Below are 13,069 nucleotides of genomic sequence, written 5' to 3'. Positions count from 1 at the left end.
CAGTGTTTCTGGGCAATATTTATTTCTCAATCAAAGCCACGAAAAAGATTATCTACAGGCTTATCTCATTCCTGTTTGTAGGATCTTGTTCACAAACAGAGACTACCCTTTGAAAGATTGGTTGTGAAGTCATGCGTGCACAATAGTACCCCAATAAAGAACTGTCAGGCGGGGTGGGATGTAAAATGGGGTGAAATAGTGGCAATAAAGGTGGGAGCAAAGCAGCAAAGATAACATTTTGCTCTCAGAGTTGTTCATTTCGAAGAGTTGGTTTGGGTTAAGTATTTTAAGAACAAACAAGTTAAGTGATATCCTTATTTAGAACGCTTTACACAAATTTCATAAGAACAGGCCCAGTGGGAACCTCAACTCTGAATCAGAGAGTACATTTAAAATAAAACTGGCCCATCACTGGGTTGCAAACAAATGGAATATAATGCCAGGCCTGGACTATTAATAATGACAGGCTTACTAGCCTTTTCTCCAATACGATCGCCCATGAAATGGATATACGTGATGCAACATGAAAAAAAAATCATATTAAATTTAATAAAACCATCAATTCAGGAATTGTCTGCGGGAAAATGCTATGTGTGTGATACATATGATGTTTGAATCCCTGTTTTATGGTGTTCAAGTAAAGACCATGGGCAGAATCTTGTGCTCTCGCTAGTGGTGAGCTTGGAGGCAGGAAAGGCATATAGTTTGGCGGGATGCGTACCTGACCCTGTCACCTTCCCACCTCCACCAGAATTAAGTTCTGGGCAGGATAGCCCATGGTCGACAGTCCTACCATGTTTCCTAATTGAGGTGTGGTGCGATGGCAGGTAAACCTGTGCGAGCTGCTTGTCACGCTGAGGTGTCCCTTGATCAAAGGGAACCAGTGCCTGATCAAGGGACTGGTCATCTGGAAGGCGCGGGGGTGAAGCTGCTGGGAGGCAACCTTTGCCTTTGCTTCCAACCCCTCTGCCCCCTCTCCCGCAACCTCCCACCCCGCAAAACCCCCACCCATATTACTTACTTGACTTGTGACCTTGGTCCTCCACAATCTTGGTACTCTGATGCCTTTCCTTCCGTTACAGCGATGACCTCCCTAGAGATGCTGCTGAGCACAAAATCTGCCAGTTTCTGTTTGGCCAGCAACTCTTAGCAGGCGAGACTTCTGCCCCCGATTCCAGGGGTAGGCCTGCCGGTGGCCTTGCCACTGTCTGATCCGTGTGTGTAGCCGGCTATTCTGAAAAGAGGCAGTGCAGGTCTCTTGCCAGCTCTCCAGCCAGTAGGTGAGACCCCCAATGCTACAAGATTCTGCCCCATGTCTCTGTGTGATGTTTGTGTGTGTTCCTTCATCCTCTGACATGTGTCTCCTTAGTAGCAATTTTAATTTATGAATGTTGATATGTACACATGATGTTTCCACATGGAGCACTGCAGTGTTCGTCTATGGGCATGGTCTTTCTTTATCAAGAAATATGTGCACGGGTACCTGTTTACATTGGTGAGTGATCTGTTGTCCTTACTGGTGTGATCCGAAAGATAATGAATTGAAGGCACTGTGTGATTATGTGTGCCTGTGGTTTTTAATGTTTTGATTTATATCTCTGCACCAACCAACCGTTTCCCCAGTGTGCAGTACTACTTTTTGCTACATTTAAAAAAAATGTTGCAATGATGTGGAAAAGTCACTTGTGCCTCAAAGTTTTATAATTGGACGTGTGGAATATATTTATGGGATAGTGATGTGCCATTGGAGCCAGAGGTTTTGTTCCTGTTGCGATGGTTCTGTTATGGGGTAATTGGTAAACTAACAGCTGATAAAGAATTCGAATTGTAAGGATATAGGCACTTAGCTTGGGGTGGGGACTGATGGGGGCAAGTGTGGCACGAAAGGAAGAGATGGAACAGGGTTGCTGAAGAAAGATAAATATTGGGGTTAGAGTAGGTTTGCCAAACCTCCAGGATTGTCCTCGAGTCTCCAAGAATTACAGATAAATCTGCTAGCCACTGTAATGAGCAACCCAGGAGAAAAATCACAGAAGTATTAAAACAAGAAGAGTTTTTTTTCATTTTCTTTGAACACTTTTTGCTAATGTGGATAAAAGTCTGTCTGATTGGATGGGGTGGTTGGAAGCAGCAGGTCACGTAATGAAACCTCCAGGATTACATCCAAGCTAAGAGAGGGGTCAGGCAGCACTGAGGAAGGTCTAATATGTAAAAGCAAGGAGTGGAAAAAAAGGCTAGAGAAAAACATGGTGAGTTTGGCTAATGGATATTATTAATTTTGGGTTGGGGGATCGGCGGGGGGGGAAAACAGGATTACTGAATTATCTGAGATTGCGCTGAGCAGGAATAGTTCTTTCAGCAGCAGCCATTTAAAGGATGACGCGTACTTTTCTAGCATTTCCATGACCTCAGGATGTCCCAAAACGGTTTACTGCCAATTAAGTACTCAAAGTATAGTCACTGTTGTATTTACCTTTCATAAAATCATAACAAAATCAATGCAGGATAAAGTGAGTTGTGGCACAGTGTCACAACTGGTGGAAGGACTGAATAGAGGCCAGCAAAGTAATAGAAGCAGGCGTTACACTTGGGGCATTATTGTCAGAAAAACATTACTAAATCCTAACAAGACTTAGGCATAAGAAAGGAGAAATTTTTGAGTTTTAATGTATAAACTATATTTATATTAAAGATGTGCACCAGCAAGTGGAACTTGTGTAAGTGACTGCACAACAGTGCTGAGATATAACAAGTTGCGATTCATTCAGAGCTTGGGCATCAATCTTACAAGGCAGTCAAGAGGGCAAGACACTTGGGGGAAGTGGGAAAGTTGGGGATCATCAGTGCGCACCTGAAAGCTGACCTTGCAGACAAACAATATGTAGGTAACGTAGACAAGTGAACCAAGGAGAAAGTAGGAAATCACTGCTGCAGATGTACTGACTGCATTTGGATAGATGAGAACAAGTACATTAGACAGAAGCCCCAAGAATCTCAAAGATGGATGAAAGGCATTGATGGTGAATGGTGTGGTCAACCATATCACAATCTATAAAAAAGTAGAGGAGGGTTAATGCATCAGTTACAGAGATGTCATTCATGGCTTTGGCTAGGGATGTGGTCCAAGTATAAGTCAATGGCAATCAAAGGGTTTGTTATGGAGGGTCAGGCTCTGCCAAACCAATTGTCCTCATTAATGGCACTTCTTGGGCAAAGGTGACAGACTGTACCACATAAAGCAATATCCTCAGAATTACAAGAACCATTGCTGATCTAGTTGCAGTCTTCAGGTGAACATAGTTTAGCAGGTCAGAAAATGATTGAGCAATCTCTATATTTAACAGAACAGTGCAATGCTTTATTACGAACCACTCCAATGAGATCTCCACGGCCATACTCTCCTGCCAGCTCTTTCTTTTTATCATCCCTCATGATGACTGATCGGAGTCGACCATTCAATACAATAAAAGTGCAGTCTGATCTGTCCCCCTGCCTGAGAAGGAATCACAGATGACAAAGTCATTATTGCCACCATCTGGAGAATACAGTATTTGCTGGGCAAGTGGATCAAAATATTGCAACTAAGTGTGCACTCTGCATGTTGGTGACAATTGAATGAGTTTACTGCTGATTGAGCCTGTAGTGCTGTTTTATTCCATTTGCTTAGTTCATGCTATTGGATAATACAATTTTTTTGCAGAGAAAACAACTTTGTATTAACCGTGGAAGGCTATATTTATATATAAAGGCACAACAAACATTTTTTAAAAAATCAAAATACGAATTACAGCCAGGACACTGATTCTTTCCTCCAGCTTGCTCAAACACCAGCACATACATCAGGAAGGCTCAGATGTCAGATGGCTAGCAGTACTAATTTGCCAGCTCTAGTGAGATAGAAGATTTTGACTGCACTAACAAATGCTATTCATTTGAGCACTGCAAGTACTAAGGCATTTTATTAAGTTTATTTTCCACAAACTCGACCATTAACCATCCTCCAGGTATCTGCCTTGACTTGGTTGGTAGCACACTTCTCTCTGAGTCAGAAGGTTTTGGGTTCAAGTCCCATTCTAGAGAATTGAGCACATAATCTATGCTGATACTTCAGTGCCATACTGAGCAGAGATGCTGTTGTTTGGATAAGATGTTAAACTGGGGCTTCATTTGTCCTTTCAAGCAGATGTAAAAGATCCCATTGTACTATTCTGAAGAGGAGCAAGGGAGTTCTCCCTGTCCAATTAACAATACAAAAAACAGATATCTGATCATTATCACCATAATGTAGAACCTTGTGGTGCCCAAATTAACATGCTACCATACAACACAATAGTAACTACATTTCATAGGTACTCAATTGGCTGGAAAGTGTTTTGGGGCGCCGAGATCATGAAAGATGCTATATAATGCAGGTCTCTTGAATTTCTAGAGCTACTGTTTAAATTAATTATCTGGTTGTTTCTACATTATTGATTCTGAGGGGGCTTGACAGGGTAAATGAGGAGACGGTGTTTCCTCTTGAGGAGGAAAACTAGAACTAAGGGGCACAGTTTAAAAATAAGCCATCTCTTATTTAAAATGGAGATGAGGAGGAATTTCTTCTCTAAGAGGGTCACGAGCATTTGGAATTCTCTTCCCAGTTGAGCAGTGGAGGCTGGGTCACTGAATATATTCAAGTTTGAGTTAGGTTTTTGATTGACAAGGGAGTCAAGGGTTATGGGGGACATGCAGGAGAGTGGAGTTAAGGCTAAGCAGTTAAGATCAACTATGATCTTACTGAATGGCAGAGCAAGCTCAAAGGGCCGAATGGCTTACTCCTATTCCTATTTCTTCTGTTATGTTCTTATTGCAGTTGTGCAGTATTTTGATGACTTATGTTCTTCATTCCCTGATTTTTACCAGATTTGCACAACTTTGGTGATTGAACCCCCCTCCCCTTCTTATTCACTAAATCTTAGCGCATCGTCGTCAGCTGTCCCTCAAGGATCGCATGTTTCTGCCATGGATCTTTATGTAACTGAACAGGCAGATTCTCAACCACAACTCTTTGGGCATGTGAAGCAGATGTCCCACGAAGTGATGGGACCCGACTGTAGAATTTGCTTCCTTTTATTTCCTCTCCTGCCGCCACTCTGCCTCATCATTAAGACATTGGGACTCGAAATGTGATGCAGCTTGACGGACATGTTGTCGCTGTTATGAGCGACTGGTAGAAAGCACATCCCAGTCATTAATGTCAATGCTACCGTGCTTCAAGGAGAGCTTCAGAGTGTCTTTGAAGCATTTTCCTTGTCCTCCCCTAGAACATTGGCCAATCGAGAGGTGAGAAAACAGGCGGGGGAGACACTTTTCAGTCATCCGGACACAGCGCCAGTCCACTGAAGTTGATTTTGCAGGAGCTTTGCCTGAATGCTTCTAAAGCTGGTTTCAAGAAGGGCACCAGTGTTTGTTTAACGGTTCTCCCATTGGACCCGGAGGAGACAATGCTGATGGAATTTCTCTGGCGTTCTTATGTGTCACTAGTACACAGTCTCACTGCAGTAGTAGTGCACCATAATAATGAAGCAGACAGATCTGTCAGTTTAAGCCCAATGGTAAGTACCACTCTGACACAACAATGTAAAAAAAATGGAGTGCCTTCTAATGGCAATGCTACCTTGCATGTATAACCAGGTTGCACTGCAACTCCCTTAAAATTGTACCATTTTATTTCTATAACATATTTCCATTGTTCTCACCAAAACAGTTCATACTTCTCTACGTTAAGTTTCATCTGTCACATATCTGTCCATTTCAGCAGTCTATCTGTGTCCTCCTGAAGTCAATTACAATCCTCCTCACTGTCTGCTAAATTTCAGAGTTTTGAACAGGGTGAGGCAGTGTGATGTCATTACCAAAAGATTAATGACTGATGTGGCTAAGACGTAATTAGCTGCTGAGCACCAGAATATAGTAGTTTGCGCTATAACATATTAAAATAAAAAGAAACTCCCATCCGGGCATAATTTAGAGCCTTTTTACACCCTACATCATGGTATATTTCAGAGCCCCGTGCCATTTGTCAAGTTTATTTTAGAGGAGGCAAGAACTAGGCCCATGTCCATTTCATCATTGCTAATAAATCACTACTCACTTCCTTATTTATTATGCCAGTGTTCCTACTTTTTCTGTCTTATAATCCCGACTCATTATTTTCCTCTTTATGAAAGTACCTATTGGTTCATAAAATACAGGCTCTTTATGCTATAGCTCAAGTAACAATTCTTTGTAAATAAATCACTGATTCCACACGGCAATTGACAAAGAAGTTGTCCACAGTATGTCCACTATTACATTTTCTTGCTTCTTCTCATCTCCCATAAACATCAACTCCTAATTGGAATATGGACCCACGTATGCTGGCTGTCCTGAAGTACCCAAGTGGTTTTCTGCACACGTTAGCCAATACAGAGTACGGTGACAGGCTAATGGAATGTTCTTTTGTGGTTTGGAAGAGGGAGGACATCGCATGAGAGCCAAGCTAGATCCTACTCACACTCAATTTTCACATACTGATCTCCCCATTTTGAGGCCGCCCCAGCAGACTTTTCCACTCCTCACTGATCCTTAGATCAGGGGTGCCAAGAAGCCCAACAGCTTTGCCCCCATTGCTGCCTTGGCTGAGGTTACCTAATTCAACTTAGGACAGAGGTTGAAGCTTGGACCATCTTGTTAGGCTCGATCCCACATCGCACAGCACATTTGTTCCACTGAAATATCAGCAGCGTGCCTATAAATATTGACATTGATCTTCTTACCTGTACACTGCTCGCCCAGCTTCTACCGCCATCCAGTCTAAGGCAAAATCGATCTGTCGCACAAATGGAGACATTCTCCTCACCACAGTGTGAGCCACAGTCAACACCACGTTTGGTTTCTCCCTCATTATCCTTTAAAATTGAAACAAAAAGCAATACAAAACATGTCCACTCTCCACAACTTCAATCAAATCAGGTTACATCCACCAGCTCTGGCCAGTGTAGTCTCTTGTGAACCATAGCTCTGATAAACAGGAGTGACCAATCCATTGAAAGTGTCCATTTGGCTCATTTGATAGCACATTTGTCTTTGGGTTGAAAAGGTTCTGAGTTCAAGCCTCAGTTCTGGACTTGGCCCAAGCAATTGTAACCAAAGCATCTACATCCTAGGATCCACTCTGGAACCCCCCATCTAAACTTCTACAGATTTCTATATCCCTCTTTAAAAACAAATTCTAACTAAACTTTTTGTCTTCTAATCTGACTTTATCTAGTTCAATGAAGTAGTTTGGGAGATTTTTCTAAGTTAAAGGACCACCTATATGCAAGTAGTTGTTGACATTTCAGTGCAGTTGTGAGAATGTGTACTATTGTTCAACATGAGCATTCTTTGGATAAAAAATTAAACTAAAACCCTGTCTGCCTACTCGGATAAACACGAGCGATGGCACGCACCATTTGACAACGTGGTGGTTGTTTCTTCACACTGCTGTTTCATTATTTCTTTCTCGCTCTTCCACCCCCTTTATATACGAACATATAAATTAGGAGCAGGAGTAGGCCATTTGGCCCCTTTAAGCTTACTCTGCCATTAAAGATGATCATGGCTGATCTGATTGTGGCCTCAACTTCACATTCCTGCCTACTCCAGATACCACTTCAACTCCCTAGTCAGTCAAGAATTTATCTACATCTGCCTTAGAAATATTCCATGACCATTCCTCCACCGCTGTCTTGGAAATAGAGTTCCAAATGTTCTCACCCCTCAGAGGAAATATTTCTCCTCATCTCCATCTCAAATGGGGTAGACCATTTAGGACTGAGATGAGGAGAAATTTCTTCACCCAGAGAATGGTGAGCCTGTGGAATTCATTACCACAGAAAGTAGTTGAGGCCAAAACATTGTATGTTTTCAAGAAGGCATTAGATATAGCTCTTGGGGTGAAAGGGATCAAAGGGTATGAGGAGAAAGCGGGAGCAGGCTATTGAGTTGGATGATCAGCCATGATCATAATGGATGGCGGAGCAGGCTCGAAGGGCTGAATGGTCTACTCCTGCTCCTAGTTTCTATATTTCTAAATGGGACATCCCTTATTTTTAAACTGTCTGCTAATTCTAGTCTTTCCCACAAGGGAAACATCCTTTAGGTATCCACCCTGTTAAGTCCCCAAAGGATCTTATATGTTTCATACAATATCTTATATGGTTTTCTACTTACCTCTCTCGCTCTCTTTTGCTTTTCTTCAAATACATTTAAAATCTAGCTGAGCAGAAACTGCTAAAAGCCAAAGCAAAATATTCCAGCAGTTCAGATCACTGAACATTTCTGAGGAACTTGGGTATAGCGCAGGTGCTGAAGTTACACAATCTGCACTCAGCTAAAAGTTGAAAGCATTATGGTCAGAGTCTGAGACTTTCAAATAAAGACTTGCACAAAGGCATTAAAGACACAAAGAGCAATTATAAGGGTAAAAATAATTTATGACTTTTAAAATAAATATTTAAACTTTATTTTTGATTAGAAATGTCAGCTACTGACAACAAATGGCACCTTGGATACAATAAGTCAGCGCCGACTCAATGTGACAGCCAAGTGACAAATAAATGTGAGAAAATCACACCAAAGTGTCATTTATTGGTAACGCAGGGAAACACAGGTGAATGTGGAGAACATAACATGGCATCATACAAAAAACATTTAGCAGCTGTCAGTGAAGTGTATGATAACATATGAATTTTAGTATTTTATGAGTTGGGCTCTCATGTTGTTGTACACAGGAAGTTGGGTAGGAGGGGATAATTGAAGCAGGACACATGTTCCATTTTAAAGTCATATATTGTGTTCTTATTTCTATATGCTATAAATAATAGCAATATTTTTACATTTATCATGGAAACAACCTATGTAAACCCATCACACTGCATTTACACCCTTCTGCCAGACTCTGGTCTCCTATTCTTTTCAACCTCGGTGTCACTTTTATTAAGGTCTTGAGCCTCCACCTGGATTTTGAATCCTTAGAACAATGCAGGTTTCCAAGAACGGTTTTGATGGTGCCGCTCACTCTGTAAAGGGGGAAAATTGAACTCTAACTTGGACTATATAATCAATTGTTGCTCTTGAGACTCAAAAACTACCCTTCAATCCACTAAATAAAAAATAATGCAAATACTTGAATCTTTTTCTAACTAAAGACAGCTGCGCAAGTACAAAGTTGAGAAGCCTGTGGAACTTACTCATAGAAGTGGCATTTGGAGATACAAAGGAAGGTGCAGTCCCTCTGGGCCTTGATGCTGAAGATGAGTGGCTCACCAGTCAGCACAGCCAACTGCCCCACAATCTCTCCTGGATGAGTGACAAACAGACAGTTCTCTTCTTCCCTGTCAATCATCCGCTGGTAAACATGCAGCAGCCCTGAGAGCACAAAATGAATGCTGACATCCTGAGAGAGAAGAAAAATGCAGCCAATGAACCCTTTTTCTCTAGACATAGCATCACTCACTTTTCAGTTTAAAAAAAAATATCAGCCTCCCATATGGTACCCCCTCAGTACCCAAGCACCATTCCTGAAGTTAGAGGGAAGACTGCCAGCTTTTTAGACAGTTGAGCAGTGCAAGAGCAGAGCTCTGGGGCTCAATGATGGACAGCCCTCTTGTACCAATAAGAATGTAAAAGTACATTCAGATGATCACTGCTAATTATCAGTCTGCAAAATACCAACACAGTTAGCAATGGATTATACAACATGAAAATCAGCCAGTTTTAACAGGATATTGAAACTCAAAGCTAAATGTGGTGCATCGAACCAAGACATGTTGTACGACATCTTTTGGAGTTGTTAGTGTGAGCGGGCAAGGCAAGGAGCTCACACCCAAGTCTGCAGAGTATTGAATGATCTTGTAGGACATGTGTGATCTGATTGTCTTCGAATGGAAAGTGCAGCAAGAATTTGACAACATAACTAGATAACCATAATCTGGCTGTTCAGTAGGATGTCAACTTAGATGGTGATGGTCGTTGCCTTGCCCAGATGTCATAAAACAACTTGCTGTGAGTTCCAACAGTTCCACACTTTGCCAAATTGGTAAGAAAGGAGATAGACCCATCAAGGTTTTCAATGAGATGGAGGTCTCCTCACAAGCTGATAGCCTAAGCACAATCACATGGTGGTTTCAGGGATCTCATCTGCCATGTCTCTTTAGGCAAACTATATACAGGACAGGTCAGAAGGCACCAACTTCCTTCTTAAGCTCTGAGTTTTCAGACACGACCATGCTGCAGAACTGCACTCTGTAGCTTAAGGGAGGATGAGCCTTTACTTTAACTTTGGGATTCGTAGATTCCAAGACATTTCACTGGTCACTTAGCCACCTAAAGAATACTTGAGTTGTGCTTATCTATGACCTAACATTGTTACACAAGCACTTTGAGAGGCAGAGCTGCCCATATAATTTTGTTGAATTTACCTCCCCAAGAATTAATTGGGCAGGTTAACAATGTCAAATTTACCTGTTCTTGAGTATGCACAGGTCAGAGCAAAATCAACCAAAGCCCCACTATCTCACTGAAAGTGTACAAAGAACATCAACTTGCATTTATAGAGCACCCTTAACATTGTAAAACATCCCAAGGTGCTTCCACAGGAATATGTTCAGACAAAAATTGACAGAACCAAGGAAGCAGATATTAGGAGAGGTCATCAAAAGTTTGGTCAAAGAGGTATGTATTAAGTACTTTAAAGGAAGAGACAGATCAAGAGGCAAAGAGGTTTCGGAAGGGACTTCCAGACCTTTCGACCTAAACAGGGGAAATCACAGGCATCAAAGATCGAGCAAAGGAAATCATGTTCCAATGTAAAATTAAACACTTCTTTGATATGATAAGATTGGTGACTTCTTGAACACATTATTTGATGAATGAAAAGCCAGCGTTACCCAAAGAACAGATCCTGAAGCTTTTTATGTGGAGGACTGTGGAAGTCATACAACACTTCTCCAAGGGAAGCTCTATTGGCAAGTGCCAATGAAGGCAACAGGTGCAGTCCTCTTGAAAATCTAGAGAAGGGGCATTTACTTAGCGTCAACCACAGATTTTGCCATTTCCCCATGGGGGTTTCTGGTAGTAGCCACTCAATGAGCTGCCAAACATCAGTGATGTCAACTACTCATCCAGCAGATTGCAGCCTGGTTCTGCTGCTGTTGAAGACACGAAACTCAATCTACTCTTAGGAAAGTTAACAAATGTATTGCCTCCATGAACCTACACATGGAGACTACACTTCTGCAGGCCACTTTATGCTTCCTAAGGAAATGATATACTTCCAATTATTACTTGAAAATACATTTTTACACATTCCTTACTGCAAAATTGCAATTTGAAATTTGTATAATGCAAATTTGTAGAAGAGTTGAAAAGAATATATATATTTACCATGTGAAATTATTGCGCTAATAATTCATGTAATTCAGTAAACTGGCTTACATATATTTGCAGTAATAAGCTGCATTCAGAGATACATGCCTCAATCACTCAGATGTCACTTTTATCTTCTTAGGCAGTCCCTCGGGATCGAGGATGACTTGCTTCCACACTAAAAATGAGTGCTCAAGTGACTGAAGAATCCATTGCATGACCTACAGTCTCTGTCACAGGTGAGGCAGATGGTGGTAAGGGGAACAGGTGGGTGGGGTGCCCAGGTTTCCACGTGCTCCTTTCACTGTCGAGGCTTGGCTTCAGCTAGCCCTTGGTGATGAGACTCGAGGTGTTCAGCTCCTTCAAGGATGCTTTCCCTCCACTTCAGGTGGTCTTGGGCCAGGGATTCCCAAATGTCAGTGGGGATGTTGCGCTTTTTCAAGGAGGTTTAGAGGGTGTCCTTGAAGCATTTCCTCTGCCCTCCTGGGGCTCACTTGCCATGTCAAAGCTGAGTAGGGCGCTTGTTTCGGGAGTCTCCCGTCAGGCATGCGGATGATGTGGCCCACCCAGCGGAGCTGATTGAGCCTGGCCTGTGCGTCGATGCTAGGGTTGTTTGTCTGAGCGAGAACATTGATGTTGGTGCATCTATCCTGCCAATGGATTTTCAGAATCTTACAGAGGTATCGCTGGTGGGATTTCGCCAGAAGAAGTCACTTTAATACTGCTCGTGTTCGTTGTGCTGCTCGTGCTGCTGTCCTACAGACACTAAACTTAACCTGCAGGAATCGACCTAGCTGGTAGCCACAAAGACCCAGTAAACATTGTGTCTTTCCAGCCACTGTGCTTGGTGAATTCTACAAGCTTGTGTTGGTATTGTCTCTGACTACGTGGAACTTGTGCATCAACTACCAGCAGCACTAACTCTATTACAGATATACATAAGCAGTTAATGATTGAAACAGAGACCAAGAAATGGAAAGATTTTTCTGAATTACTCTGAAGCAAGTGGAGTAAGTGAATCATTGTACATGCAATATCATGGTGGTCAAGATAAAAGTGTAGCCTATAAAGTACATTTTCCAGTTTCACCAGGCCTTTTTATACATCAGTTCTAAACAAGCAGAAATAATACGAAAAGATGCTGAGGATTATTTTTAAGAAGTAAAAACTGAAAGCAGCGGCATAACTGCAAGCCATTTGCTACCATTTCACTGAGACTCATCCTTTACACACACATTCATGTTGGGGTAGATTCAACTCAATGGCAGGGAAGCAACAACTAAGCACAGAAAACAAGTGCAACTGAGCAACAGGATCAGGTGGCGGAAGCGGAAGAGAGGAGCGGGAGGTCGTTAGTGGGAAAGGAGGGAGACAGGAATGGAAGATTGTAAAGAAAGAGAGCAGGTAGGAGCATTGGAAAGAGAGAAACAAAGAGGGGGTGCAAAAGAGAGAGACAGGGAGAGAGGGTAAGGGGAGAGAGAGAGGGACAGAGAGACAGACAGTGAGAGAGAGAGAAAGGGACAGAGAGAGAGAGAGAAAGGGACAGAGAGAGAGAGAGAGAGAGGGACAGACAGAGAGAGAGAGGGACAGACAGAGAGAGAGAGAGGGACAGACAGAGAGAGAGAGAGGGACAGACAGA

General features: G+C 42.2%; 1 protein-coding gene across 3 annotated transcripts in view; it reads right to left on the bottom strand.

Moving 5' to 3' along the window:
* The window catches only part of pnpla7b (patatin-like phospholipase domain containing 7b), a 395,228-nt gene that overhangs the window by 191,078 nt on the left and 191,081 nt on the right, over positions 1-13,069 (bottom strand). For all 3 annotated transcript variants that reach the window (XM_041193028.1, XM_041193027.1, XM_041193030.1), the window contains 3 exons: positions 9,255-9,460; positions 6,798-6,929; positions 3,370-3,493 (listed from right to left, as the gene is read on the bottom strand). In XM_041193028.1, coding sequence (XP_041048962.1) covers positions 3,370-3,493; positions 6,798-6,929; positions 9,255-9,460 — 462 coding nt within the window. The remainder of the gene's footprint in view (positions 1-3,369; positions 3,494-6,797; positions 6,930-9,254; positions 9,461-13,069) is intronic.

This window comes from Carcharodon carcharias, chromosome 8 (genome assembly GCF_017639515.1).
Source record: "Carcharodon carcharias isolate sCarCar2 chromosome 8, sCarCar2.pri, whole genome shotgun sequence".
Classification (NCBI taxonomy): domain Eukaryota; kingdom Metazoa; phylum Chordata; class Chondrichthyes; order Lamniformes; family Lamnidae; genus Carcharodon; species Carcharodon carcharias.
This window is presented reverse-complemented; position numbering and strand designations above follow the sequence as displayed.